The sequence below is a fragment of the Aphis gossypii genome, chromosome 2 (genome assembly GCF_020184175.1).
Source record: "Aphis gossypii isolate Hap1 chromosome 2, ASM2018417v2, whole genome shotgun sequence".
Classification (NCBI taxonomy): domain Eukaryota; kingdom Metazoa; phylum Arthropoda; class Insecta; order Hemiptera; family Aphididae; genus Aphis; species Aphis gossypii.
In genome coordinates this window covers 66,487,585-66,514,958 of record NC_065531.1, presented here as the reverse complement: position 1 = coordinate 66,514,958, position 27,374 = coordinate 66,487,585, and the positions used below count along the sequence as shown (strand labels likewise).

At 25.8% G+C, this 27,374-nt stretch overlaps 2 protein-coding genes across 4 annotated transcripts; one reads left to right on the top strand and one right to left on the bottom strand.

The window, feature by feature from the left end:
- Positions 1 to 122: 122 nt before the first annotated feature.
- Positions 123 to 9,530, top strand: LOC114129214 (protein maelstrom 2-like). 3 transcript variants are annotated; one of them, XM_027993869.2, is made up of 10 exons: positions 273 to 638; positions 1,854 to 1,984; positions 2,272 to 2,431; positions 3,912 to 4,058; positions 4,581 to 4,711; positions 4,763 to 4,904; positions 6,991 to 7,160; positions 7,929 to 8,081; positions 8,206 to 8,331; positions 9,373 to 9,530. In XM_027993869.2, the coding sequence occupies exons 2-10, from the start codon at positions 1,862 to 1,864 to the stop codon at positions 9,406 to 9,408; spliced, it is 1,188 nt and encodes a 395-aa protein (XP_027849670.1). In that variant the 5' UTR covers positions 273 to 638; positions 1,854 to 1,861; the 3' UTR covers positions 9,409 to 9,530. The 3 variants fall into 3 exon arrangements, with proteins under 3 accessions (XP_027849672.1, XP_027849670.1, XP_027849671.1); XM_027993870.2 differs by lacking the exon at positions 273 to 638 and adding an exon at positions 1,652 to 1,755; XM_027993871.2 differs by lacking the exon at positions 9,373 to 9,530 and having other exon boundaries at positions 123 to 638; positions 7,929 to 8,116.
- Positions 9,531 to 15,806: 6,276 nt separating this feature from the next.
- LOC114129210 (regulator of G-protein signaling egl-10-like) lies at positions 15,807 to 27,374 on the bottom strand. The gene is made up of 8 exons (XM_050200576.1): positions 27,155 to 27,374; positions 23,485 to 23,695; positions 23,308 to 23,413; positions 23,179 to 23,229; positions 22,994 to 23,100; positions 17,898 to 17,949; positions 17,492 to 17,646; positions 15,807 to 17,398 (listed from the first exon to the last, which is right to left on the bottom strand). Exons 1-8 carry the CDS (start codon positions 27,208 to 27,210, stop codon positions 17,348 to 17,350), a joined length of 789 nt encoding a protein of 262 aa, XP_050056533.1. The 5' UTR covers positions 27,211 to 27,374; the 3' UTR covers positions 15,807 to 17,347.

Genomic DNA, 27,374 nt, shown 5'->3' with positions numbered 1-27,374 from the left:
AATACTATACTAGGTATAAAGTCTATATTCAATGCACCAAACTAGCAAATAACTTATGTAACTGACTTTCGATTTACACGGCGGTGTCTGGCAATATTTGTGTTAATTAATTTGTTCCGTCAAAAATCATGTCGCTTTTTTCACCAAGTGTTATCACCTAACACCTTCTCTTCTCTACGTCATACGTGTAGATCAGTGATTTTCAACCGGTGTGCCGCGAGAAATGTCATTAAATATTGAAGACAGTGTTTTCGGCGAAGTTGCCGAAGTTGTTGTGGTTGTCATTAATTGCGGGAGTGTGCCGTGAAAATTTGTGATGCATAATTTTAGTGTGCCGTGAACCAATAAAGGTTGAGAACCACTGGTGTAGATAATCGTCGCGTGGTTAATGTTAGTGATAAGCTTAGCTACAACCACGGCCGCTATAGATACTATAACCGTGGCTCCAACGTGCCGTTCTATTGATTCTACGCAAAGGTGATAGTTATTGTTTTATGATAGTACTTAATTTTATGTTTGATGCCCACGATTTTTCCTATCCAATATATTGTTTTTTTCTTTTACCATTGTACAATTGTAAAGTAATTACGTTATTACGTTCTACAGTTTTATTTTGCTACCATTAGAATCAAGTGAAGGTAAAGTAAATAAGTTAAATTACTGTTTAAATAATGGTTAAAATTAAGAATTATTTTAAACGTTTTAATATCTACGTAGGTAATGTGTAAGTACGGACGTACCCATACTTAAATGTACTTTCTCGCAATAAAACGAAATGAAATAAAAATAACTGCATAGGTAACATACTACATGAGTACCACTGATTTACCTATCAATGTTGATTTGGTTAAGAGGACATTAAACCTGGATGTGTTGTTTCTGTCTTTACTAACCTACATTATACATCATAGCAAATTTGCGTTCAACATATTTTGTGATGTTAGCTTTAATATTTAAGTAAAATTTACTTATCATCATATTTAAAGATAAGAATATTATTTAGGAAATGTCATAATAATATGCTCTTATGGATATTATCATTTTAAATTGAGTTATATCTATATAAAATATTACAACTTTAAAATGATAATATTAATATCAATAAAAGCATCTGACATTTCTTAGGTAATATTGTTACCTTTAAATTTGGTAATATATGTACATACATCTACTACAATATTAAAACTAACATCACAAAATGTGTTCTGCTGGACACAAATTTGCTATGATGTATGTTAGTGTGACAGAGTCAACATATATTGCCTGCGGGTATAATGCCCTTTTAATTGTTATCATGAACATTTAAACATTTTTCTAATAAGTATGTTTGGTAACTTTTTAGTATATTTACATGCCTTATAAAAGTTCCTTTGTGATCTTACATTCATACTCGTACAGTAATTTACCATATTTACCATTATTTTTTTCATGGCAATTATTTGTATTTGTTAATAAGCAAATTTTCAGCTTTACACTGACACGATATTAATGTAAAACTTGCAATGTGTAAATGTGTTAGCTTCACAACTAAGATATTTAAAAACATTTTATAAAAAATAATAAAATAATTTTAACTAGGTGTCAATAAATTTTGATATTACATTTTCTGGACTTTATAGTGTAATTAATTTTTATTTTAAAATATTAATGTTCACTTCTAAAAAGTGTATGTATGTACTGCACAACTGTATATATCTTATTGGATATAAAGGAAAACGCCAGTTACCTTAAACTTCATTTTATTTTATTGAATTGGTAAATATAAATAAGTAGATTCTATTTAACCACAGTTTAGGTTAGTATGAATAAATTTATTACTAACTAATACAGCATTATACTTAATTTTTTTTTAGAGATAAATATGTCTACTAAGAAAAATGCATTTGCTATTTTCTTGGCTGATTATAGAAATGAAGAAATTAATAAAGGAAATAAACCTTCTAGCTTTCAACAATTGAGTATTAAATTAGCGCCCATATGGAGTGTAAGTAATCTCTAAATGGTATTTATTTAGAATTTTAGTAATATTAGTAATTGAGGAGCGGTTTAGTTTATTATATTTAAATATTATATATTATTATTAAAAAAGAGATCATCTTTTTTAAAATATATTTTCACTAATCCCATAACAACAACAACAAATTACAAAAACTATAATTTATATAAATAAATATTGTATGATTTATTAAATGCAATAACAGTTTGGCCACTCCTAATATGGTATGAGTTTTTAAAGTTAATTTTGTTAGTAATTACTTTATTATATTATAGTCTATGACTGATGAAGAAAAAAATAAGTATAAAGTTCTTGCTGGTAAAAATAAAGAAAAGCCGTTGGCACAGATTAGTGATCAACAGAAGAACAGCTGTGATTTTTTGAGTATGCAGAAATATTTGACCAAGATGTTTGAATTTATTCTAAATGATAAGGGTAAGAAATATTATATAAAACTCTTCAATTAATATAACATAAATTGTATTAAGTTCTATACATTATTATTAAAATATATATACAATTTATTAATCAATATATAGATTACTCAATTTCTCAGTTGGATTGAATCTGATATATTTTAACAAGCTATAGGCTTATAAGACTATAGACACATTTTACATTTTTATAATTTTGATTTAAGTTGAATGGAGCAAAATAATTATGAAAACTTCTTACACAAATATGGTATCAAAAATAGATATTGTTTTTTTTTTTTTTTTTTTAATAATAGTTGTACTTAGCTAACGCGTGCTGGAAGGTTAAAAATTTAAAATGTTACTATAAATTTATTATTGTTAAGTATCTCATACTTACAAAATAACACTATATTATATTATTATTGTATTAATTCCTATTAATGGATTCATTGATGAGAAACATGTTATTTTTTCGATTCATCGATTCAATAAACTCAATTTTTATTTTAAAACATTAGAGAAATTATTATTATATAAATAGAAAAAACAATGATTTTGACTGATTTATCACTTATCAATGATAATATAATATTTCAATTTTTCAGGCCTATAAGTTTTTTTCTCTATTTTACAATTATATGTGAATCAATAGGTTCCGGATTTATATTCTCTAAATATGTCTAAAATATGATGCTTATATTTTCTAAAAAAAACCTGCAAATTTCTGTTTATATTCTATTAAAAAATTCAAAATTATCTTCTTGAAAATGTTGTTTTCTCACAGTAATCACTATGTTAGTTCTGATTGAATGGCATAAAATTCAATTTTATTTTCAAAAATTAAAAAAAAATTTTTGCAATTAATTTTTTTTTTAAATTTTTAAGATAGCTATCTCTTTTGTTCAATTTTTTTAAAAAAAAAAAAAAAATATATATTTAAATTGAATAAAAATTGACCAAGCTAGAGCAAATTATTATGTATATTTTAGTAATTAATATATTTTGAATTTCTAATAATAATAATAATGTTACATAGCTAAACACAAATTAAATAATTTAATCAATCTCAACTGAAACGCTGATTTTTAATGGCAATCTGTAAATATCTAATTATTAGTTAAGCTTTTAGAAAATTTTTAAAATTACAATAACAAATATAGTATAACGATTCATACAAATTTAATAAACTGATGATTATAGGCCATTAAATTATGTTTAATAAGGCATTATTAATGTATTATTTAAGTTTAATGTTTGTGTAACCCACCGTTCAGCATTACAACATTTTAAATTTGTTGAAAATTTATAATATAATAACTGATTTCTTGTTATGATAGTACATTTTTTTTAATCGAGTGAGCAATATTAATTTAAATTTTTATTTAATATAAATGTATAATTAAGATTTCTTTGCATATTTTGCATAAAAATATTCTAATAAATAATTGTATTGGAATAATTTTAAATATTATAATTGTAAAGAATTTTATTTTTTTCAGAATTACTCGAAAAGAAGTTTATTTTATTGCACATAAATTGTCATACCCATAATGGAGAACAATATTATTTTCCAGCTGAAATAGCAGCATTAGAATTTAATTTAATAAATGGTGTTTCTCGTACATATCATAAAATTATTGGTATTTGTAAGTATTTAAAATAGTATAGTAATGTTATGGTAGGTCTAATGGTATAATATAATTTTAAAATTAAATATTTCACAAAGTTTTCAATCATATTATGTTTATTTAAATTGAGTTTTTCTAATAACTTGACTTTAACATGTCTCTGATACTATGGCTAAAATTATGAAATTACAAAAAGGTTTTTTAGTAATATTTTATTTATTTATAGAAGCACATGCATGAATTAACTAGAATTAATATTTGAATAAAACTACCCCAAAAATTAAAATCTAAGCATTTAATTGAATATTTATCGTTCCATTTAGAATCCAAAAATTTGCAATAAATATTTTTCAAACAAAATTTAGTGAATCATTCTCTCCATTAAGGGTTATTTGCAATAATTTTATATATATGTTTTCAAATTATGTAAATATATTTAACTTCTTATACCATATGGCCTATAAACTAATTAATAATAATTTATTTTAGTAAGAAAATGTATTTTCTTTTAAAAAAAAGTAACTTAAATTATTTATACAGCTAAAATATACCCGAGAGGTTTTGCTGGTGGTATGAGAGAGTATTCTGATCTATTTCATCAAATTTGTTGTTGGCATGAACATGATGATGATTATCAAGATATATTATTGGAATTTTTAACATTTTTAAAGGTAAATTCAATAAATTTACAGTTATTTGTTAACTAATTACTATTGTTTTAGGATGGAAATATCAATCAAACTGATTTTCAAGAAGGTACATTGGATTTGCCATATTTATTCACTGCCGAGACAGAAATCGGCATGGATATAATGAAAGCTAAAAGTAGTTTAGAAAGATTTTACTCTACAGTTTTCCCAAAAGGTAAATTAATTAATTTTTATATCAGATATTAACACATTTCAGTGTTTTTTTTTTTTTTTTTTACAAGAAAAGATTATTTGCTTAGATTTGGGAATATTTAATTTGAACCCATTTAGGGTATAAGTCTGTTCCAAAATAGTATAATATCATTCTGAAATATTAACAGTTATTTCTGGTATTTACTTCAAAAAAAAGTTTCTAATATCGGCAAATGTAGTAATACAAATTTATAGAATTTAAATATAATTTATAATTCACTTATAAAAATTATTAGTATAATTGTATAACCTTTATTAAATTTAATATAGTTATAAAATAGTCGTATTTAGGGTCTGCCTTGAATTGCCATTTATGCAATAAATGATTATATCGACCTTGGTTAGTGTGTAAATGATTCAGCCTGGTCCGTAGTCTTTGGAGAAAGTCCAACTCTGGTAATTTACTGTGCACATTGTCCACTAAGAATTTGTTAGTTGGGGTGTTAATATTAAATTCTTCCTCTCATGGGTTTGGCTGAAGGTATCTATGATCTTTCATTAATCTTATTCTTAGCAAGGAAAAGGCGACAGGGCTTTAGTCTAGGTATTGAAACTCAATCCTTGTGGGTTGGTATTACAGGATTATATTGTATTTTATCTGCAATTTGCTATACAGTATTTTGTGGACAAATATGTGGGGATTCAATATTAGACATGATCTGAGGAACACTCAAATCCATGTTAATATTTGACATTTATACTGATTGATTTTAATTTAACTACTAAAGCTATACTATTGATTATATTAAATGCTCGTTTTTAGTTGGTTTAAATCTCAGCTTGTCAATTATCAGAAACCACTTTAATTAAATATTAAACTTACTATTATCAAGGTTTGATTTAAATTCCATAACATTTTGATTTTTTGAGCTTTTTATAAATGCTTTAAATTGTTGATATTATAATAACTGGAATAGTAACTTACCTACATCATTAACTATCTTATACCTACACTAAAATAAACTATTATTTATCATATTACTGAATTTATTGATGAAAAGGTATATAATTCAAAATTTGTATTACATTTATTATTATTTAATAATACCAATTATAAATTCTATACAGATAAAAATGAAGTAATGATTATTATTTGTGTTTATTATGTTGCATATTTTTTTCTCTTATTCATATTTAGTAAGTAATGAAATTTGATTTTTAAGTTATAATGTTATAAATCTGCAAACATATTTTGCATAAATTGATGAAAAATTAAATGAATTATGTATAGTTGTTTTATATTTAGTTTTGTTTTACTAGTTCAGATGATAATATATTTAATATCATATTATATTTATACGTATATACTTTTAATAAGTTAAATATAATTTAATATTTTAGGTGATGAACTATTATTTATTAGTAGTTATTAACATTGAAGCTCTAATTATTACATTGAACTTTGTTAATCCTGTTACTTTTATATAACAATACTAATTTTTTCAAAATATGTAAATGTTTTTGAAAATATTTTTTTTACATAATTTTCAGTTGAAATAAGATAATTTTTATTTTCTATTATAATTTTTAAATTTTTACTTTTTTGAATAATAACATATATTTTTAAGTAATTATACGAAGAAGAATATTTTTTGGAGTATTTTGGTACCTAAAAATTGAAATTCGGACAAATAGATGGTGAGTTATGAATATTTAAAGCTTAGGTAAGCTGCGATTGGTTAAGTATGGAGGTACCCCACAAAATTTTGATCAACTCTTCTACTTCTTACCACAACTTTAAATACTTATTCCTCAATAAATATTTAGTCTAATTTTGATTTTAATGTGTCTAAATACTCAGAAAAAATAAACTATTTCTGAATATTAAATTAAAGATGTATATTATTAAAAAAAAGTAAAAAATGTTAACAAAAGAAATATTATTTAAATTAAAAGTTGTTGTATAATTTCGACTGATGATTTTATTAAAAATATTTCAAAATCAATTTATGATTTTGAAATAATGAATGTTGTTTGATATATGAATCACTCAGTATAACCTACCTATTCTTTTACAATACTTTAAAATTGTTTAATGCATTTTATAGATGGTGCTGAAAATTATAAGTCTGTATTCAAAATAGGAAGTATTAATCAATTATTGTTGGAAATTAAAAAAAAAATGAAACTAAACTTGGATCCACAAAATATAAGACCAGGAATGTCAGTTCATGATATATTAGAATCCGATATGTTTGGACGTGGTCTCGGTTGTATGGTAATGTGTATATTAAGTACTCATATTAAATTGTCTTAGAAATTTTTTTATTTAATAAGGTTGAACAATAAATTACGTTTACTATAACAACTTATTATTAGTAAATTTCATTGATACGGGAGTTTTTCCTTCTAGTTAAGATTTGCTTTGTCATTCTTACTTTAAATCTAGTGATTAGGCTAATGTAAAAATGATTTACCTGTTTCGATGTTGAGTTACATTTTTAAACTATTTGAATTACTAGTTTTGAAGAATATACAATGGTCTGTCCACTTAACTGTAATGAATAAGGTGCGTGGATTGACACCAGTTCTTTCTCTGCCACTACAAATTTTATGGTTTTTAACAATTTTGGTTTGGAAGTTATTGAAATTATTTTGTGAAAATATTTTAGTATAATTACAATTTTATATTGACTGTCATATAAATATATAATTTCTCCAATTATTTCATTGAGAGGTATAAATGTTTGTTAACCTAACCGTAAATTTAAAAATGTATGTTACTGTTGTATAATGAATACTATATTTCATTGAAAAAATGTTTGTTATTAAGATTGATTTAAATAACAAAATCACCTAGTTCATTAGTGATTTATAGTAATTTACATTTCTAATTAATGATTCACCAACTTAAAACCTCAACATAATTTTTTGAATCTCATTAATCTGTTGTATTATAACTAAAATATTATAAAACATCTTTAGAAATAAAGACTTACATACTATTTCCACTGAAAAAAGTTTAATTTCATAATTTATTATTTAGTACCACGAAATGAAAGATATTGCGTTCAAATGTTCCAAAGCTCGTGTTATTCAGTGGATGTCAAATATTTGCAAGCACATAAGCACATATACTAGTTTACAGATTGTTCCCGGAAGACACATAGCAGCTCAATTAAAAGATGGCTCAAGAATGGTAATGCAAAAGTGAAATTGTATTATTTTTACTTGGTATACCTGTTATAGAGAATTATATATTTATTTTCTTAACATCTATCAACACTAAATAATTGATTGTTACCTTGTACTGTTTGTTTAAGATTATTGAAAATGCAAATTTACCACTAACCAAACAAGATCTAAAATTAATAGACATAAATACTTTCAAGGATGATAGTATATTGCCTAACCGTATTGAATCATCAATTCTTACACAAACACAACAAGTAATAAAATAAACTAATTTTATTACCATGTATATATTAATTTATATAAACTCATTTGTAACATCAGTTATATATTCATACATACTAAATAATATAGACATTAGTATCCATTTTACAGTTTACATGATATGTATGCTATTTTTTTCAATAATATTTGAAAATGGTCTTTTTTATAGACATTAAAAACATATTATTATTATTTCAAAAATTGGGAATAAAACATAAATCTTGTCACTATTTGGTTACCATTACTCTAGTTTTAAAAGAAATCCATAATGCACTGTTTGTATAGAATTTCATATAGGCTGTAATAAAATGTCTTCCACACTGGTTGTTGAAGTGTATGCATATAATAAAAGTATGTTTTAGTATGTTTGGAGATATGGTTATAACTTTGTAAGTGGTGATACTTGTTCAACAATTTTGTTATATTTTTTTTATATCATAATAGTATACCACTTGCTGAAATCAATTTATGTTATACATTTTAATTCTATTACACCTGTTAGACATCTAAAAAAAACCATACGAGAAGTCAAAATCTGTAACAATATATAAAAGTTAACAAAAAATGAAAATTTTAAATATTTAACTTGGCTTTTAGAAAAAGTTAACATAGGTGTCCTCACAGTATGTGTTCCTAAAACATAACTCAAGTTACTTTTACTTAAAGATTGTTTTAAAGATTATTTATGTCAGATTCATTATTTTATTATTATTATTATCTGATATATTGATGTTTTAAACTTTTAATTAATAAAATATAATTGGCTTTGTATAATCAATATTATTATTAATTATTGATTTAATAATTAAGTCAATGTCAATATTAAAAATTGATAAATTGGATAACCATGGTTGTAATAAGCTAACATATTTCATTAAAAGCTATCTAATACATTATTAATTTGTATTTTATACATCATACTTATGCATGATAAACATTTGTATATTTTTCAATGTAAATAATTGTATTACTAAATTACCATCTCATTAGTTTTATGTGTTAATTAAATCATTTTTATTTGTTATAATTTTCAGAATTCTTACTTAAGCGATGAAGAAAATGATCTATAATGAACATAATCAAGCATTTAAACAGTTACGCATTATTTTAATATAAGATATTTAATATAAATATATTTATTTTTGCTTGTAATCTAATGTTATTTATGTAATAAAAAAGGAATTTAATTTAATTACAATTACTCTGTAAGTAAGAGTAGAATTTAACTTATAAAAATTAACTATTGTTTGGATAATGAACTATAATGACCAAGTATCTTAAAATATTTTATATCTTTTGAAATTTAAATTTTATCTATTTAAAACTAATAAGTTATATCACATGTAATCTTCTAAATTTTGATAAGTTATAAAGGAATTAAAATATTTATTTTAAGAATACAATCTTACTAACTCTAGTAATACTATAATATATATCAATTATCCTCTTAAATGGAAATACATTTAAATTCTAAGTCAGTTTACTCTGATCAAGGTCAAACAATGATCAACTAGTTAAAAAGCTAAATTCTTTAAGTATTATAAATGACTTAATAACCTTACCACAGTAGTGTTAATGCTACCAGATAAGTGTTAAAAATAATATATTTAATGATATTTGATATTTATAAATAATTAGTAGTGATGCAACATTTTATAAAAACTAAGTAGATATGTTAACTATTTTTTTTTTTTGTTAAATTAATTAAATAAATAAGTAAGTTAAGTTAAAAGTAATACAACTTAGTTAAAAGCTAGTAATTTAAGTAATTACTCATTTCAGTAACTCTGAACAGTATTCTAATGAATGTACAAATTTTACATTAATGAATTTTTGTGTGTACATTATAATTAGTTGAAAAAATGTTTCTCTTTTCATTTTAGAAAATAATTTATAGCAGCAAATTCAATTGAGTTGTTACTTTTTAAAGGTCAACATTTAAAATTTAAGGGAAAATGAGAAATTTTATTCAAAACATTGTTTTGAAGCAATAGACATTGTTTTTTTTATGTAATTTATTAAACAAATAATTGTAACTACTTTAGATCTTTATCAAATATTTTTACTTTTTTTGAGCAATTTAAACATCTGTTAAATTTATACTTTTACTCAGACCCGTCAAACCTAATTTGAAAATTTACTGCTATTTTTAAAATTTGGATGACTAGTATTTTGAAATTTTCGTTTTTGCTCATCACAATGTTTGTGTTTAATCCCTTCTTAAGTAAAGTAACTTTAAATGAAGTAGTAAAGGAGTATGTCTAACCTGCTTATCATGGAATTTTAAAACTGGAATTGGTTACTTGTTTGTGTTTTTAATTTTGATGTATATTTTCAACTACTTTTCAAGTTCTAACTATTAAAGTTAGGGTGAAATGTACCTTCAGTTACTCCCCTTTATAAAAAATTATCGTATACAGCTTGTCTGATCATAATAGTCTTCATAAATAATTTTACTCTTATAATATATCGTTGTGAAACATTTAGTTAACCAATAAAATCAAATGAATTGTTATAGTCGGACAAAAAGGTTACACAAAAGAACACAAAAGTGAAAAGACTTACACTTAAATTTGAATTTTTGTACCATTTCAATAGCGTTCATAGTTTTTATGATCCGGTGAATGCAAAATCTGTGTTCACTTTGTCACTTATACACGATATATTTCCCAAATTAATAAATGTATTTGTAAAAGCAATTAGCAAAATCAAAGACTGAACCATGAATAGAAAATAAACTTGAGTTGCCATTTATATTATGGACGTAGTTTTTAATTATAAACTTAAAGCATTTATAATTCATAAAAATGTTTGAGTTACAGCGATATAGATAAATCGATTTGATCCAAAATTAGTTTTGCGTAAAAATTCCCGTTTTTTCTGTCACTTTTTTATTGCTTTTCTCGATTTTTCGAAAACTATTGAAAAATGTTTAATTATGACCTCTATAATGCACCAATTATATTCACTTTGTCATCGGAAACCACGCCTGAAGTTTGAAATTGAAGCATTATTTCGACAAGTTATGCTGTACACAGACACAAAAAAACACACATCATTGTGAATACATTTGTTACTTCATTCAGAATCTAATATTATAACTACTAGGAATGTTGTTGTTTATTACATTTGCCCAGCTCATATTATTTTACCTATAGTTGTTAATCTGTAAAAACAAAATTATTACCACCAAAAACGACTTCAAAATCGCGACCTATAAACCAAAATATAATTAAAGTACGATCTATAGAAAAGAAATATGAAAAAAATTACATATAGGTAGTTGATATAGATAACAAAAAAATCTTGATTTATTTGGATGATATTGACATATTACGATAAATTCAGAATCTCGAACATCTAAACTACTTACGGGGAGTCTTGGAAAGACTTTCCTACCAACAAATTTACATTTAGTGCTTCATAGATTAAATTCCTAGAACACATAGTGGATGGTGAGGGAATTAATATACCTATACCTAAAATGATGACAGTGATTCAAGAGTTTTCGGTTCCTAAGAAGACAAAAGGCATGTTACGGGTGTTGTGCGTTGGTGGTGAAACTAAGCTAGGAACCGCCAGAGAGAAATATCTACTAACATATTATTATCTGGTGATTCGTCCAAGATCAAAGTGATCCAATCACACTCTGTGTGAAGTGGTCTAATTGAAGAAAAATTAACGAAGTATCATATATCAAGAAACCCGAGAGTGGCAACAAAATGATCTGAACATATATGAAATGGTTTTTAAACTACCGGAAACAATGCGATGTCTAGACGTCTTCGAAACTTATATGTCATACGAGATAAGATGTTACAGTCACACTCGGACTATCCTTAATGGCGAAGAGGAAGTGATGGTCCCGGTTGACAAAGCCCAGGAACAACTATAGAGGTTTCACGAACACTAAGCACTGAATCACCCTGGGTGGAGAGAAACATACTGATAGGTACATAAACAGAAAAAATAAAAAAATAAAAATAAATTATCATTTATTTTAGGCTAGTATGTGAAAAAATAGTAACTACATACAGGTGTCACGTGTATGCGCGTGTGTAAAACCGCCGAATCGCAAATTGGAAGATCGGATGTACGCCTAAGTCTTATGTCAACCTTGGGGGAAGCTGAGCATCGATCTTATGGCTCCATACCCACGTATGCAGCGGGGTCAAACTATGATTTTTGTAATAACTATTTGTTATAGCTGCTGGGTATAAGCATACCACTTAGGAAAAGCGACTATCAGGTCGATTGTATAATATACACTTGTACGGAAAAGGTAGAAGAATCCCCGAAAGTAAGTAAAAATGGTCTGGAGTTCTTCGAAGCAGATCGGAATACTTCGTTAGAAATCAAAGATTTTTTAGTAAAACTAGATAACGCTGCCGTGGAAAATGGCGATCATTTGGTGGTGTATCATCCGTGAGTAACATTTGAATGTATTTTAAAGCACATCCGTTTTAAATGTGGAGAAGCGCCATCGCACAGAATTCGCTCCGGAATTGTTAGAACCAGTGAAGTTGGGTAAACAACGGGCGATTGTAAACTCTCCAGGGCCTACTTCAGCATTACTTGACAGAAACATATTTAAACTCTTCCGGGTCTTCAGTACTGATAATTTAATTTCAAAAAATCATAAAATAAATCTAATAAATAAAATATATGTATGATAAAATTAAAATGTTTAAATTTAATTTTTTTGATAGTAGGCATACACGGGCTTTAAAATACTTAAGGTAGGTATCTATTTTTGGTCTTAATAATCTAATATTTTTATAGTTTTTTTCTTTATTGATATATTATTTTATATTATTTTATCCAGTGGTCGTGTCGCGTGTTAAGTAAAAATATAAATAGCTGCATGACAATGTGTGTATAGTATAACGAAGCAGGAGTTGCACATTTAAACTGTATAAAGTACAGACAAATTTGTTATACGACATAACTAATTTTGTAATACATAAATGAACTCCTAGTAAACACCAAATTATCAGAAATATTGTATATAACGTGCTTTTGTAAAAAAAAATTAAAATCGTACCTTTAGAAACTATGTTATAAATGAATAAGTGCGTACTTTGGCATTAGTAAATGAAGTCTTAAGTTCAGCTTTTCACACTTGTCTTTAAAATGAAATGTCCTGGTTAAACATCTATTGAGTATTAATTCAAGATATTTTATTTCATTTGAATGGGAATGATGGTGTTGTACCTATATTGAATAATTGTGGGAACTTGTGAACAAATGACAAAGAACAATTTTGACTCATTAATTTTTATTTTCCGTTTAGCAAATTATTGAGAAAAAGTATCAATATGACGTATTTGCATTTGAAGGCTTGAGCTGCTTGAGATGATATGATCTAAAGCTGTTGATAAGAGCAGTATTTGCAAAATTTCTAATAATTATTTTAGATATAAACAGAAAAGATTGAAGAATAAAGATGTAATGATATTCATATTACGCAACAAAACTTCATTTTTTTATACCACCAATAACAATAAAAGGGGTTTTTAAAAATTTAAATACAATAATATTACTCTACCTTGTATCTATAACCTTAATCAATCTAACCTAAATTAAGAATATTATGTATGATAACAACAACAATAACATATTTTTTACATAGGTATTACTTACTTAATAGAAATAATTCAATGAAATAACACAATTATAGGTACTTATACTGTTAAATCACACACCAATAACCTATCTAACCATACGCGATTTGGCCAATTTTCATTCAATTTTACTATATATTTTTTTAACTGATTATAAAATTAGTTGTTTAGGAAATTTGAAAAATTTAATTCCATAAAAAACATCTTCGAATTTGTTGAAAAAGAAACTTATGCCATACACTTAGGATTATCTTACTTATTATTGAGAAAAGCTGCATTTAAATATTTTAATTTCCCATGGAGATACTCTGAGTAATACAAGAATTTTGGGACTGTATCTATAAAAATAACAATATATTGTAACCTACTGTACAATATAGTAGATAACTCTAATATGTATTATTGTACAATAAAATAATTAAAAATTATTGACTTTATACCATTTAACATAGTCAATAAATAGGTATAATATGATAATACAGACAATAATATATAGGTATTCAATGTAAAATTATTTATCAAAACAAAATAAAGCAAAACAAAATTCAAAAGAAATAATAATAATAACAACGGTTACTAGTTGCTCTTGACCATTTTAAGTTATTGATCATTGCATTCTGATTACCTATGCACCCAGAATAATTCACCATAAACATTATTATTGTAACAAATTAAAGTTGTAGTAAAAAATGTAATGGTTTTTGTCTTAACTACTACTACTTACTTAATATTTTAAAATTAGAAATAATAATAGTGTATGCGCCCAACACTATGGGCTCTCGAAGGACCACTCGATACTGATCGAGAGCAATACGAGCCAAAATCGGCCAACTCTGGTTCTAAACGCCGATTAAGTGGCGGGTAGGCAACTGAATATACTCGCGTCTAATATATTGCAAGTAGGCAATATTATATGTGCGCTCATCGACAACACGGAGGAACGGGAGAGAAATATATATAATAGAAAACAAGGGAAGTAGGATGGTACAATTTAGTTAATGGGGCTGAGGGGCCCTGTGGTCGATCCGGTCTGGTGTAATGACTACAGGGGGGAACTATCAATGGGACAACTTAAAACTACTTATAACTAAGGCAGGTGTTGGCGGGCTGGTGACTGGTTGACTGGTGACGGGTACGACTGGACGACCGGGGCGTCCTCTCACACAACCCACAATGGGTGCTGACGGTCTTACGCGGTGACGCTCTCAGTGGTACTGCCGTGGTGGTGGAGCCGCGTCGCACAGTAATCGGAGGACGCTGGCTATGGTGTATGAATGAAAATTACGAAGTGTATCGTGGTATAAGGTTTATTTGTTGTTTCTTCACAGTGAAGATATTTATAAAAAAGTAATAAATTATTGCGCTCAATGCGACTTACAAACAAAGTATATAAGAAAAACAAAACCAGAACCAACTCTGAGCCAAAATATAATGTACAAAATAGCGGAAAAGAAATAGACAAACCGAACAAAAAAAAGTACGTAATAATAATAAGAAGAAAAGATAAACAATAGCAATAATAAGGGCGTTGGCCGCAGAGTAATAACAATAATGATAATAATTAACGAGTGACAAAAAAATAATACGAAAAAATATGATAATAAACATATGCGGAAAAAGGCCGCCCAATAATTAAATAATATAACAGGAACACAAAGAGAATAAATATAATATAGATATGATAATAATATTAAGATAATTTTACAATTAACACCTAGAGGACGGAGTGGAGTGAAGGAGACGGGAGAGAGATTAGGACGGCATCGTCGAGCACATCGGCGCGACGATAAGCGCGATTAGCTTTTGGCGCGAACAAATAGTTTAAATTTAATTAAATAAACAAATTTATTTTTGTATTATAATAATTTGTAAATCTATAATATTCATTTTAAAATGATACACAAATATAAATGTTAAGCAGTGAAATAACTATGTAAAGTTTCAAACACATACTTCAATTAAATTATTTATAAATGAGAAATAAATTATAAATAATTATTACAATCATGTTATAAGATTCTATTGTCAATTTTTAAAATCACTATTATTAATCATTGTGGTAGGTGATACAGGCATATTTATGTGCAAGAATATAATAAAAGATTTCACAATAAGCAGAAAATAAATTAATTGAATGTATAATAAACGTACATATGAATTGTATAAAAATGAATCCAAACAATTTAACATAATTTAAGAAGTGTTAGTTGTAATATTTATGTTTACCTTATTGTTACGCTATTAAGAGGTAAATTGGGTTAGAGGTTTTTTAATATTTGTCAACTCTACCAACCCATCTACCTCATAAAGCATAACATGATGTGGCAAACGTAAATCAAATTAAAAAAACACTTTATATCAGCAATGAGATATTTTTAAATAGACATCTATCCCGATGATTAGGAATTTACATTTTTATCTTAAATAAGCCTTATATTGAAGGTGGATTTGATATATCTAATGTAATATTTGTGGGTGATCATAGTTAATAGTTAATACACAATATAAGTTTTATAAGCTCTATGCTAAATAATATAAACGTAATTATCAACTAACCTAAACTAAAAAACTTATATTATATTATAGAATATAGATAAATCATTCAACTAAATTTATGTAATTTCTAAAAATTGTTTTAAATTTGATTATTATTTTCATTACATTCAATATAAATACAGTGGAACCTCGATAACTCGAACCTCTATAAGTTGAATTTTCGAAAACTCGAAGGAATGCCTTGGCCTCTGCCTTACAATATATATGTTACATATTTTCTATAAGTCGAATTTTCGATAACTCAAATTTTTTGTCCCCTCCCAACCAATTCAAGTTATCGAGGTTCCACTGTATACGCTAATTTTTTTCACAATTTATAATTTTATTTTTGGAAATGTTGGATATGTATACTACATTCAGGTTAAGATTGAACCGCTTTTGTTCACGTAGACTGTGACGTAGATCACCGTCTAACTTACTCAAGCTAAAGATATCATTAGTTGACAATCATTAGTAATAGTTGTTAATCACCAATAGCAGTGGTATAACCGTACACCTATATGGATAATCATAAATCATAGTGGTAGCCATCATTGGTGGGGACGTGGCGATTTGATAAGTTTGACCAGTCGAGTGATCCAATCATAAACTAAATAGAGCATATAAATCCAATATACTTTTATACTGTTTGAGTAAATAATATATCAAGATTATAATAGAAAGTGATTCTTATGATATAAATGAAAAAAATAACAGTTATCAAGTCTACAGATATTAATTACTAAAATCAAGATTTATCAAATTAAGAGTAATTTTATTTTAGAGCTTAAACAGTATTTAGCTTTAATTAAGTATTGTAAGCATTTTTAAAGTTCGATTTTAAAGTAATTCAAGGTAGTTGAAATTCTTGGAGTTCTCCTTTTTGTGTTTCGACATTTGGCTAAAAAAATACAAATCATTTGAAATGTATTTTATTTTAGTCATGTTAGAAATAACTATAAGTAATCAAATAAAAACAAATTTAGAACATTACATTATTGTTGTTAATTTTTGGCTCATCATCAGCTATTTGAAACTCAAATTCCCATTTATCAAAATCTACTTTGGCTTTTGCAAACTTTTTCACTTTATAGTTAAGCAAATCTCCATGTAACTTTTCATCAAATTCTCTTTTACACAAGTACTTAGCTAAAATAATATTAATACATAAATTACATAAATATATTAACTATGAAAATTAAAAAAAAAAACTAAATTAAAAGCATATTAATAATAAATAAATACATAATAATATAACAGAACTGGAATTAAAGAAGAACAAAAATATTAATGAAATAAAGATATATTAGTGATTTAATAAATAAATAATTCTGAACAATTTAAACACATAATGATGTTTTGGCATAGATACTTTATACCATACTTATATAGATACTTACCATAATCATAATCATTCAAGAGAGTCCTATTAGTTGTTTGTGAGCTTGAAGACTATAAAAAAAGTACAAATATTGACATTGTTATGATTAAATAACAAACTTAATAAATTGGTTAACTGTTAATATTCCTTATTACTAGGGTTAGGATGTTTATGATTTTGTATATTTTTTTTAGGTTATCCAATAGCTTCCATTCATACATAGAAATGTGTATCATGATATCTATATTCAAAATATCAAATTTTTATTTTGCATATAATTGTATATTTTACCATTTTTTATTTATAAGTGCATAATTTTTGTTTTTTCTGTTTATAAGCGTAATTTGACTTTACAAACATAATATTACAAATTACAATTAAAAGGCCCCTATAACCGCATGTGTTGTCGTCGTCTTATTAACAGAAAACACAGACAATTTGTGTTCAGTTGAATCAATTTTATGCTATAAGCAGATTAGCTTTAATACTAGAATCAAACTACCTATTATCAAAACTAATATATAATAATATTATTTAGGGAATCCCATTTATTATTAATATTATAATTGTTAAGTGAGTTACAAACATTTTAAAATTTTAATATTTTACATCACTATAACTCACTTAAGCATGCTTGACGTTCGTAAGACGGTAAAAACACGTGTGGGTATAACATCCTCTTAAGGGCATTCCCATTTGTATGATGATTATACTAAGATTAAAAAATATAGTTTATTACAATATTATGAATTAAAAATGTACTCCCTGTTTACCGAGCTATTTACAGAATAATAGAAAAAAATAGTTTATAGGCAGGTACGTAAATATTATTTATAATAATAACTAGAGCTCGGATTTATATGCATTAAAAACCAATTAAATATGCGCTAAAAATCTTATGCATAAATATATGCATTAAAATGTTAAAATATACATGAAAAATGAAAAATATGCATAACAAATCAGTGAAAAAATATATTTGTTGAATAGTGAAATAATGTCAATGTTCAATCATGGTCGTTACCGATATTTTCTTACGTATTTTATTTCCTCAATTATTGATATAAGCCCTTAAGGCAATATTTGGAAAAACCATTTATTTCTACAAGAATACCTGTACCTATTAATTGATTTTGATATTAATCGAAACTATAAAAATGTAATACTTTTTTCTTATGTAATTATAAACAATAATATTAGTTTATATTTGAAAACTGTCTTAAAAAACAAACAAAAAGTGGGTAAGTGGGTACCGCTCTATTATACATTAAATGCCGTGTAGATCATTATTATATATTATAGAAGTATTAAATTGGAATCTAATGATTCATTGAATCTAATTCAAAATATTTCGCTAAATTTAATGCTATTTATGGGCATTTGAAATATTTGTTTTTGTTTGTTTTATTTTTTATGTAAATATCGATAAAAATGTGTTGGCCGAGTTAAAATACTTGAAAATGTAATACAAAGCTACCCATAAGTTAGTCTTATAGTGCTTCAATAACTATAATTATACTTATGCATAATTTTTTTTAATAACATTAGAAGTTCAAACATTGACAAAAATTCATCAAAATCATGAATATTTGCAAATTATTTTGTAGGTATAATTCATAAAATTCTTTATACAATCAGCTAAGAGTTGAAAATTTAATACAAGATTTTAAATAGATTTGGTTTACAATAATCATAAAAGAACTTAAATTTTGGTGTATTAGAAAATTGTTAAAATATATATACATGTTAAATATATATATATGTGTGTGTGTGTTGTGTATGTGTGTGCGTATAAAAGGGACACATTATATAATGGAACGCAATTATGTTGCGTTTTACACAGGTAAAAAGGTAAAACGGGTGCAATCGTGCTAATTAGTTGAACACAATCGTGTTACACCCATTTATAACATAAATCTTCCCCTCCATTGAAAATACTTAAACACACTACCAGTCGTAAGTACTTGAAATATAATCTTTAAGTGTTTATAATACTATCAGTTAAAAAAGAGTAGTCAAGTGTGTAACGCTCTGCTGTATTGTTAGCCACTATAATTGACGTGTTAAATTTGAAACCAATGATAGGTAGGTATTATTGTATACGAAAAACGATTCTGAACGAAGATGATTTGTTAGCCTAGGATATTATTTTCAGTGGTTGGTGAAAAAGGTGATTTATGTTTTAATGGCTTGTATACAACAAAATTTAAGTTTTTTTTATAATTATTGTTACCTAAACTAATGGAAAATCTTGTATTAATTTTTCAACTCTAAGCTACTTATACAAACAATTTGATGTATTATATTTACAAAATTATTTGCAAATATTCATGCTTTTGACGAATTTTTGTCAATATCTGAACTTCAAATGCTTATAAAAAAAAATTGTGCCTATGTATTCTTATAAATTTTTAATCACTATAAGCTTAACTTATGAGAAACTTTTTATTAAATTTTCAAATATTTTGACTCGGCCAAAAACATTTTATCGATATTTATAAAAAAAAAATACAAAAAAATACAAAACGAATATTTCAAATGTCTATTGCCTATCAATAGCATTAAAATGAATAAAATATTTTGAAAATTAACTCATGTAAAAAAAATGCTTATCTAAATAACTGGTGAAATTTCCAAGTACCTATCTATGACTTACACTTTTTGAATTATAACAAATATTTAATTTCGTTTGAAGATAAATCGTTACCATTTAAACGCACTTAAAATTTTTTCTATAAAGATGATTGAGTTTTCACTATAGCTATTTGAAAGAAAACTTATGTTTAACTAAGTATTGCATTTTTATCCCTTAGATATATACACAAAAATTTTTATAATTTTTCAACTACAAAATGACTTGCAAATGTTCGCGATTTTGACATTTTTCGTAAAAAATTTAATCTATTAACGCTTATAAAAAACAATTTGTGACTAACAATTTTTGATTGTTTTAACTAATTACTAAAATAAGAACAACTCATAAGGAACCTTGTATTAAATATTCAAGTTATTTTCGACACCCAAATTTTTTTTATTGAGTTACCAATAAAGATTGCTCGAAAAGGTCAAAATATTTTGAAAAATTATCTGTATATAGATAACACTAATATAAACATTTGGTAAAAATTTCACGTACTTATACAGTGATTAGTTTCTGAGTTACTACCATTTAGAAAAATCGAAATTAAATTTTCAACTCTTAGCTACCTACTTATACAAAAAATTTTATACATTTTAACTAAAAATAAGCGAGATTAAGTGTGTACCGTTGGTGCCGTGTGGTTCACTATTATATACCTAATATTAAAGGAGTGTTAAATTTTAATTCAAGGTAGGTATCATTTTATACGAAAAACGATTCTGAACGGAGATGATTTGTCAACCTAGAATTTAATTTCCAATGGTTGGTGAAAAAGGTGGTTTATGTTTTAATAGCTTGAATACGCCAAAATTTAATTTCTTTTGTAATAATTGTTAGCCAAACTCATGGAAAATCTTGTATTAAATTTTCAACTCTTAGCTAATTATACTAAAAAATTTATGAATTATACCTGCAAATAATTTGCAAATAATCATGATTTTGACGAACTTTTGTCAATATATGAACTTCAAATGATAATAAAAAAAAATTGTGCCTTTGTATTCTTATAATTTTTGAATCAGTATAAGAATAACTTATGAGAAACTTTATATTAAATTTTTTATTATTTTGTCTCAACCAAAAAAATTGTATTGATATTCATAAAAAAAAACTCAACAAAGACGAATATTTCAAATGCCTAAAAATAGCGTTAAAATAAGCGAAATATTTTGAAAATTTTGAAAAACTGGTGTAATTTTCAAGAATCTACGACTCATACTTTTTGAATTATAATAAATATTTAATTTCGTTTGAAGATAAATCGTTATAGTTATGCTATTTCGTAAAAATTTAAAATTCAATCGCACTTAAAATTTTTCTGTAATGATGCTTCGAATTTTCTCTATAGCTACTTGAAAGAAAACTTAGGGTTGAATTTTTTATTCTTAGATATAAACATAAACAATTTTATGATTTTTCAACTTCAAAATTACTTGCAAATTTTCACAATTTTGACATATATCGTAAAAATTTGAACTATAAACGATTATAAACAAATTTTTTTTAGTTAAAATAAGAATAAATCATAAGAAACCTTGTATTAAATTTTCATGTATTTTTGGTATTGACATTTCAAAAAAAAATTCTCATAAAAATCGAAAATTTCAGTGGTATATAAATAAGTAATAACTCAAAAAAGTCAAAATTTTAAGATTTAACTATACATAGATAACACTAACATAAACATTTGGTGATAATTTCAAGTATTTACAGCAGGCGCGTACACAAGGGGGGTTCTAGGGGTTCAACCCCCCCCCCCCCCCCGAAATTTCAGGAAATAAGTTTTATTGTTTATAACCTTAGGTTAGATTATATAAGAATAAAAATTTAAAACCAAACCCCCCCCCCCCAAAATATTTTTTTGTGTACGCACCTGATTATTTTTTGAGTTACAGTAAATTAAAATTATCGATTTTGTCTAAAACTGGTTTTGTTTAAAAATTCCTGTTATTCTGTTACTTTTTTTTAAGGTTTTTCCTAACGTTTTTGAAAACTATTGGAAATTTTTTAACTTTGACCCCCCCCCCCCCCCTCACAAAAATAAATATCAACTAGATTCACTTTCCTATCAGAAACGGGGCTGAGTCTAAAAATCGAAGCACTTTTACTGCTCCAAAACGTGATGACAGACAAAAAAATAAAAAAAAAACCACATATCATTGTAAAATCAATACATTCATCACTCCGTTCAGAATCTAAAACATCGAAATATGCACTAAAAGATGAAATATGCATATACAATTTTAATATAAGCCCTTCAAGTAGAAAAATATCAAAACATACAAAAGTGGTCACTAAAATTGCTCCAGTTTTTATAGCGTTATGACATGAAACTAATTTTGTGCTCACTTAGCATATCTTACGATCAACCAGAATAAATATGCAAACGCATACCTACACTTCTACGCTTTAATAAAAACTGTACCTAGTAATATAATTACACATAATAGGTAGAGTTTTTGATAAATACTTACTTCTTTACGATAAAAATAACCAACATTCAACAAAGTCAGATAATGATTAACAATTGTAAACATGATGATGTGTGACGATAATAAATTTGTCATATACAATGCTTCATCTAAAAGTAAAACATAATAATATTAAGTTTTCTTCTATCGGCCATATAAAAATGTTTCAGCTGCCAACATGAATTTACCTGTATTAAAATCCATTGTATTTAGAAGCCACGATAACAAACTGCGGCTCCCTAGAAAGAATTTATTATTATTGAAATACAATTTTACAATTAATCAAATATCATAATTCATAGGTATGGGCTATTTACCATTAATCTGTATGCGTGGAAATACTCGTTTTGCACTTTTTATAATCGTTTTCAAAGGGACACAATCATGTTTCTTGTTGTTCATTCGATTTATTAGGTCACTCACCTTAGACACAAAAATCAGAGACATTGAACAAAAAATAAAATAAATAAAATAATTATTGAGATGACGTTTACTTTTATACTGATAATGTGGTTCAGTATTTCTACATATTCTCTCTTCAATTTCTTGACCGCCAAGTTTGGTGATATTTCATCAAGTGTAATATCTTGCAATTTCATGAGCCAATCTACTGACAAATAATCTGGAGAATCATCGGAGAAATGTAGAAAACCGTAGGACAACAAGATGGAAAAATCATCATTACTAGCATGTCGTCTAATGACCCTACAAAAAAGTAAACAAAAATAATAGTTACTGAGTTACTGACTCGCGATTAATTGCTTATAATAATTTACTTATATTGGCTACTGAGCTCGGAAAGTTAATATTACTGAAGTAATATTTTTCATTTTTATTAACATTACATTGTTTTAATATACTGGCATACTGCAACAGTTAATTTATTGATTTATTATAATCACTTCCATTTCATTATTATAAACCACATAACAGCATTATGGGTTTTGGATTCTGAATGAATTGATGAATGTATTGATTTTACAATGATGTGTGTTTTTTTTTTGTAAAGAATTTTTAGCGGTCATAATTTTACTTTTACAGTTAAACAACTATAGGTATAATAATATGAGCTGGGCAATTATAATAAACAACAACATTTTAAGATATTTTATTAAATTCTGAACGGAGTGATAGATATATTGATTCACAACGATGTGTGTTTTTGTGTCTATAAACAGGATAACTTATCGAAATTATGCTTCAATTTCAAACTTAAGGGGTAGTTTCCGATGGCAAAGTGAATATTCTTGGTGTATTATACAGGTAAAAATTAAACATTTTCCAACATTTTTCAAAAAAATCGAGAAAAACAATAAAAAAGTGACAGTAAACGGAAATTTTTACGCAAAACTAGTTTTGACCAAATCCATTTTTCTATATGGTTGTAACTCAGAAACTAATCACCGTATAAGTACATGAACATTTTACCAAATGTTTATATTAGTGTTATCTATATACAGTTGAATTTTTAAAATATTTTAACCTTTTTTTAGCAATTTATATTGGTAACTTAAACCTAACCTTTTCTGAGATTTTTTTTAAGTGTCAATAAAAAAGTTTTGGGTGTCGAAAATAACTTGAATATTTAATACAAGGTTCCTTATGATTTGTTCTTATTTTAGTAATTAGTTAAAACAATCAAAAATTGTTAGTCACAAATTGTTTTTTATAAGCGTTAATAGATTAAATTTTTTACGAAAAATGTCAAAATCGCGAACATTTGCAAGTCATTTTGTAGTTGAAAAATTATAAAAATTTTTGTGTATATATCTAAGGGATAAAAATGCAATACTTAGTTAAACATAAGTTTTCTTTCAAATAGCTATAGTGAAAACTCAATCATCTTTATAGAAAAAATTTAAGTGCGTTTAAATGGTAACGATTTATCTTCAAACGAAATTAAATATTTGTTATAATTCAAAAAGTGTAAGTCATAGATAGGTACTTGGAAATTTCACCAGTTATTTAGATAAGCATTTTTTTTACATGAGTTAATTTTCAAAATATTTTATTCATTTTAATGCTATTGATAGGCAATAGACATTTGAAATATTCGTTTTGTATTTTTTTGTATTTTTTTTTATAAATATCGATAAAATGTTTTTGGCCGAGTCAAAATATTTTGAAAATTTAATAAAAAGTTTCTCATAAGTTAAGCTTATAGTGATTAAAAATTTATAAGAATACATAGGCACAATTTTTTTTTATAAGCATTTGAAGTTCAGATATTGACAAAAATTCGTCAAAAGCATGAATATTTACAAATAATTTTGTAAATATAATACATCAAATTGTTTGTATAAGTAGCTTAGAGTTGAAAAATTAATACAAGATTTTCCATTAGTTTAGGTAACAATAATTATAAAAAAAACTTAAATTTTGTTGTATACAAGCCATTAAAACATAAATCACCTTTTTCACCAACCACTGAAAATAATATCCTAGGCTAACAAATCATCTTCGTTCAGAATCGTTTTTCGTATACAATAATACCTACCTATCATTGGTTTCAAATTTAACACGTCAATTATAGTGGCTAACAATACAGCAGAGCGTTACACACTTGACTACTCTTTTTTAACTGATAGTATTATAAACACTTAAAGATTATATTTCAAGTACTTACGACTGGTAGTGTGTTTAAGTATTTTCAATGGAGGGGAAGATTTATGTTATAAATGGGTGTAACACGATTGTGTTCAACTAATTAGCACGATTGCACCCGTTTTACCTTTTTACCTGTGTAAAACGCAACATAATTGCGTTCCATTATATAATGTGTCCCTTTTATACGCACACACATACACAACACACACACACATATATATATATTTAACATGTATATATATTTTAACAATTTTCTAATACACCAAAATTTAAGTTCTTTTATGATTATTGTAAACCAAATCTATTTAAAATCTTGTATTAAATTTTCAACTCTTAGCTGATTGTATAAAGAATTTTATGAATTATACCTACAAAATAATTTGCAAATATTCATGATTTTGATGAATTTTTGTCAATGTTTGAACTTCTAATGTTATTAAAAAAAATTATGCATAAGTATAATTATAGTTATTGAAGCACTATAAGACTAACTTATGGGTAGCTTTGTATTACATTTTCAAGTATTTTAACTCGGCCAACACATTTTTATCGATATTTACATAAAAAATAAAACAAACAAAAACAAATATTTCAAATGCCCATAAATAGTATTAAATTTAGCGAAATATTTTGAAAATTAAATCATGTAATGAAAATGCCAATTTTAATATCTGGTGAAATTTTCTAGTATCTACGACTTATACTTTTTGAATAATCACAAATATATAAAACCGTTTGAGGATAAATCGTTACCATTACGCGATTTTGTAAAATTTAAAAATTAAAACGCACTTAAAATTTGTCCTCTAATGATGCTTCGAGTTTTCGCTATAGCTATTTGAAGGAAAACTTTGATTAACATAGTGTTGAATCTTTTAACCTTAGATATGATTTTTCAACTACAAAATTACTTACAAATGTTCGAGATTTTGACATTTTTCGTAAAATTTGAACTATAAACGCTTATAAGAAAAAAACTGTGACTAACCATTTTGTTAACTACAATGATAACAACTCTAAAAAACCTTGTATTAAATTTTCAAGTTTTTTTGAACATCCAAAATTTTTTATCGACATTTTAAAAAAAATTAATTCTCAGAAAAATCGAAAATTTCAGTTGTCTACAAATAACTCAAAAAATTCAAAATATTTTGGAAGATAACACTAATATAAACATTTGGTAAAAGTTTCAAGTATTTAAAGTTATTAGTTTAATAGTTACAATCATATAAAAAAAAAAACGATTTTTTTTTAAAACTATTGGAAAATTCTTACTTTTGACCTTATAATGCACCAAGGATATTCACTTTGCCATCGGAAACCACCCCCGAAGTTTGAACTTGAAGCATTATTTCGACAAGTTATGCTGTATACACACACACACAAAAAAAAAACACATCATAGTAATAGATATCAATACATTCAACACTTCGTTCAGATTCTAAAACTACTTCTAAAATATTATCCATATATTATTATATTTTAAAACACCTATACCTTAAAATAATAAATTATATACTATTAGAATAAAATATTTATATTAGGTAGTGTACATACCATCTTTTTATGATTTTTAATAAGGATATTAGAGGCGTTTTGAGAAAATCGAGCATTTTTGTACGTTTTGATAGCAGCCGGACACGATTGATAACGATGAGTTGAGTGAGTGGGTTGCAAAGTCGTCGTAAGTGTACCTGAAACAGTACCCGTCAAGCCGTCGTACGGTCGTTCAACGAATGACGAGCGAAGGCTGTATAAATTCATGCCCAGGTTCCGA